The sequence below is a fragment of the Egretta garzetta genome, unplaced genomic scaffold (assembly GCF_000687185.1).
Source record: "Egretta garzetta isolate BGI_Z169 unplaced genomic scaffold, ASM68718v1 scaffold163, whole genome shotgun sequence".
Taxonomy (NCBI): domain Eukaryota; kingdom Metazoa; phylum Chordata; class Aves; order Pelecaniformes; family Ardeidae; genus Egretta; species Egretta garzetta.
This window is the reverse complement of record NW_009259308.1, coordinates 3,327,004-3,331,177: the sequence shown is the minus strand read 5'-3', so window position 1 is coordinate 3,331,177 and position 4,174 is coordinate 3,327,004. Positions and strand designations below refer to the sequence as shown.

At 48.3% G+C, this 4,174-nt stretch overlaps 1 protein-coding gene across 1 annotated transcript in view; it reads right to left on the bottom strand.

The window, feature by feature from the left end:
* The window catches only part of RPE65 (retinoid isomerohydrolase RPE65), an 8,096-nt gene that overhangs the window by 2,088 nt on the left and 1,834 nt on the right, over positions 1-4,174 (bottom strand). The window contains 8 exon segments of the mRNA XM_035891821.1: positions 1-30; positions 886-1,015; positions 1,697-1,836; positions 1,959-2,091; positions 2,494-2,575; positions 2,831-2,978; positions 3,659-3,800; positions 3,891-3,998. The exon segment at positions 1-30 is cut by the window's left edge and continues 28 nt beyond it. Coding sequence (XP_035747714.1) covers positions 1-30; positions 886-1,015; positions 1,697-1,836; positions 1,959-2,091; positions 2,494-2,575; positions 2,831-2,978; positions 3,659-3,800; positions 3,891-3,998 — 913 coding nt within the window.

The following is a 4,174-nucleotide window of genomic DNA, read 5'->3' as shown; positions in this document are numbered from 1 at the left end:
CAGAGTGACCAAGTTCTTGCCTGTGTCAGCCTGGGACAAAGAAGAATACCCAAGAGAAATGGAAAAGCAGATTCCTTAGTCTGTTTGCAGAGACCCCTTGCAGATGGCATTGTAGAGTGAAGGCGGCGATGTGCAGCAGAGCCTCATCAAGCTGCAGAATGGCAATACGCTGGGCAACGGCTGCTGCTTCCATTTTCTGAGTTAGCAAGAGTGCTAAAACCAGCCTGTGTGTCAGCCTTCCCTGTGCTCATAAACACACACATAACTTTTTTCCTCCCTTTAAGACATTCAGAGGTTTTAATTAAGCACCGCCATGTGGGGTTGCTCTTTTTGCTGGATCGGCAGCACAAGCAGGGGTGCCCGTGAGCTTTGCAGCCCCGCAGTCAGCTCAGCTGACCTGCGTCCTGCCAGCAGCCCTTGGCTCACTCACTGATGACCATGAGCAGGGTTGCTGGGAAAAAAAAAATAAAATCCAGCAATTGCAAGCCAGCGAGCTTTGCACCAGGCCAGCCACTTGGTGGACTTCACACCATGAGTTGGGGCTGGAGGATTTAACTACACGTGGTCCGTCTGGAGCAGCTCCCTCCTCCGCTCCTGGCAGTGGCACCCTCTGGGATTAACTGCTGCCCCACAGCCTCTGATTTGAACAGTAATTTATGGGAAATGAAATCGAATAAAGTTGATCAGCTAGAGAAAATAAAAAGTTTCTCTGAAGGCCCATACTTTAAGTTCTGTCCCCCCCCCATTAAAACATTTAATTTGAATTAAATGGGGTCAGGCAGAGCAATAGCAATTCTTGGCCAGAAACCCTGCAGAGGAGTTGGGCAGACACCAGCATCTCCAAGCCCTGCTGGCAGCTGCGGTGGTGTGGAGCCATGCCAGTACCTTGTCAATGTTCAGGGGTAGCACGTATCTGCGGGCTTCAGGCTGTGGGGCTTTCTCTGCCTGTCGCTTCACTTCGTCCCAGTTTGCTCGTAAGTTGGCTAAGTAGAGGTAATTGTAAACAAACTCGAACCTGCACAAAACCAGGATCACAGACAGAAACAAAGATACCATTTGCAAGTGAGGGGATTCAGATGCAGCTGTCTTTTCCTAAGACTTAATGGAGTAGGATGAGTCCCCATCCAGCTCCTTGCCAGAGCGAGCTGTGTGTGCGCACCACTTCCCCTGCGAGGAAAACTCAGCAACTGCTGGGTTTTGCCCCGAGCACCCTGCGGCAGTGGCCAGGACCACCTCAACTCAGGGCATCCTGGCTACGCAGCCAACACGGGGTTGGGCGTCACCATTTTGGTGCCACGTTTCCCGTGTTGACACGAAAAGCAGCATTCAAACCTCAAAAAGATCCTGCTCATTGCGCCCAGGAGCTGAAATAACATCAGCCCTTGGGTAGTCACTGACATTTATTAAAGATAAAGGCAAATGAGGTATCAGAAAATGAGTTTCAAACAGGTTTTCTGTACCTCTGGGTAACTTCTACACTGTATAGTCTATGTGTCACCACGTGTGAATATTTAGATGGGTTGGAGGGAGTCAGCGCGGGTGCCACAGGCAATTCCAATGGGGCAGGGATGCGCCAGTGCAGGGACTGGTCTGTCTGGTGCTGGGGCTCTGCTGGCCCCCACCAGCTTGTGCAGGGAGAGGTGCGGTGCAGAAGGGACCCTCAGCCATCTCCAGGCTCGGCACCACCAAGACTCACCCCTTCCAGGTGCAGAGGTCAACAATCAGAAATCCATTATCCTCATAGGTGTTAATGTGATGGAAAAGGTTGAAGGCTGAGGTGCGGTATTTGATGTTGAGGAGCCTGCCTTTCTTTTTCTCTGCCACATGAAGCCAGACCTGAAAAGAAAGCAGCTTCTTGGTGTAGGCTCAGAGAAATGAAGGTGAGACAGATACGATGGGCCTCCCAGTCCAGGGCTGGCTGCCCAGTACAGCCCAGTTTGGTACCACCTGCCGCTTACCCCCATGGTTTCGTTGGACTCGAAGCAGTCCATGTAGTTGGCTCCCCAAAGGCTCCAGGAGGAGAGGAACTTGAGTAGGTTGATTTTCACTGGTGTTTCAACAAACACTATGTAGTTTGAGGTCAGCCCAAAACTGTTTAGAAACGTATGGGGAGCACATCAAGCTCACTGTAGTTAGTTTGGACAAAACCCATGTAGTAGTTTGACTTAAGCACTGAATATAGCACGCAGATCATTGCTTAGAATGACAGGGATATAAACATCCTGATTTTGGTAAATCACCAAATTTTAGTTGCTGATTACATGCAACGGCACCCTGTGTGCCACTCCTGTAGAGCATCCAATGCCAGTGATGCTGTATATGTGTACCCCACCTTTGTACATGCTTGGGGAAATAAAAGGGGACTCTCTTGGTCTATGCTCGCTGCTTAGAGCGGCTGCTTTGCCACAGGAATGCGCTGTGTGGCCTACGTGAGCAGTGTCCCATTTTTCAGCTGTCCTGCCCAGTCAGTCTACTGACCCCACGAAACGTTACCTGTGAACGTAAGAGGGCTTAAACCTGTCGCTGCAAGGGAACTGCACCACCACCTCCGACTTGTTCATTGGGTCTTCCTTGTCTGGAACAGGACAGTTGAAGGGTTATGGAGGGTTTCACCCATACTTACTCAGCAGTTCATGATTTAGAAACCGTGTAAATAACTGTTTTAAAGATAACTTTTCTGTTATTTAAAAAAGCAAATAAAACCTAAAGAAGGTTAAAAAAAAAAGTAACATGATGACAAAACTCATCTGAAGGATAGAAAAAAAAAAAAAACCAAAACCATTTATGGGTCAAGATTTTCTCAGTTGACTCAGAGGTGAGATTAACTGACCTGCCTGAAGTGGAGGAATCCGTATGATGTTATAGGCAAGCGCAAAGTTTTTTCCAAAGCAATTGCCAATATTGTAAACTGTCCCATCATTTTCAATGTGGGGATGAGCCGTTGCCCCATTGACAGACACGTATTTACAGAGATCCACCTGAAGAAGAAGATGCAGAAAGTCAGGAGCTTTCTTGGCAGGAGATGGGAAGTCACTAGCAATGCAAGGCATCACAGGTCAATACGACCTTGCTTCAGACGTGGGAAGTTCTTCTCTAAGCCCAAATCATTGTCTGTTTTGTGAAAAGGAGAAAAGCAGCAAAGCCACCAATTTGGGATGGCCAGATGAGCTGACATGGTTACAGGGAGAGGTTCAGGATCCTGGGGTCAAAAGGAAAGGCTCCATAGGTTGGACATGGGTAACACAGCAAAGAAAAACATCAAAACACGCATTCTATGTTACATAGAGTTCTGCGGGGTAAATGCGGCTCGGCTCCAATGTAAATGAAGGCAGCAGGACAGCTCTGGTAGGATTCCTTCAGTTACCGTCCCCTTTGGCCAGGCTGCAATGTAGCTCCAGTTTGCAAATGCCAACCCAAGCGTAAGGATACAGACCATGGACCCCCATTGCCTCTAATTAAATATTACTCAGAGCAGCAGCAGTGGGTTAATTTACAAGCTTGTTCTGACTCTGCTCTCATTAACCCTCACAGCTGGCTTTGTTTCTGCATCATCTCCCTGACAAACCCCAAGTCTTGCCTTGTTGTAAGAGGCTGTTATTCAACATTTTCATTTTAGTTTTCCTCCTCCACATATTTAGATCACAGTACAAAGACCCACCTGCTTAATTGTCTCTAATGTATCTGGGTTAATTCTGGTTATAAAGTTGGTCTCAGTACAGGCATAGTAATCTTCGCCGACGGGGTAGACGTTAACGAGGGCGTTATCAGTGACCTCCACACCTTTGAAGTATGAAAAAAACCTGAACAGAGAAAATGGACAGGCAGTCAGGGGCTTCTTGGAAGCAGAAGCACCATAGAACATCCCTGCAGCGTCTACAACGCTGAGGTACCTGGAAAAGATGTTCTTGCATGGGTCTGGGTATGCGTAGGTGCCAAATTCTGTTATCACGATCCTTTTCTCAGTCATCGCTCTCACATAAGCATCAGTCCTGACAAACCTGGGGGGGGCGAGAAGGCATGTTACAAGTATAGCTGTAAAATCCCAATGGCCTATGCAATTAGAATATGAATATTCTTGTGATGAGCCTCATGAGACCCCTGAAAACTGCAGGTCCCCACAGCCTCACGTTGCATCTGGAGCATGTGGGGTCCAGCAACTGCCCCCCCCCCCCCC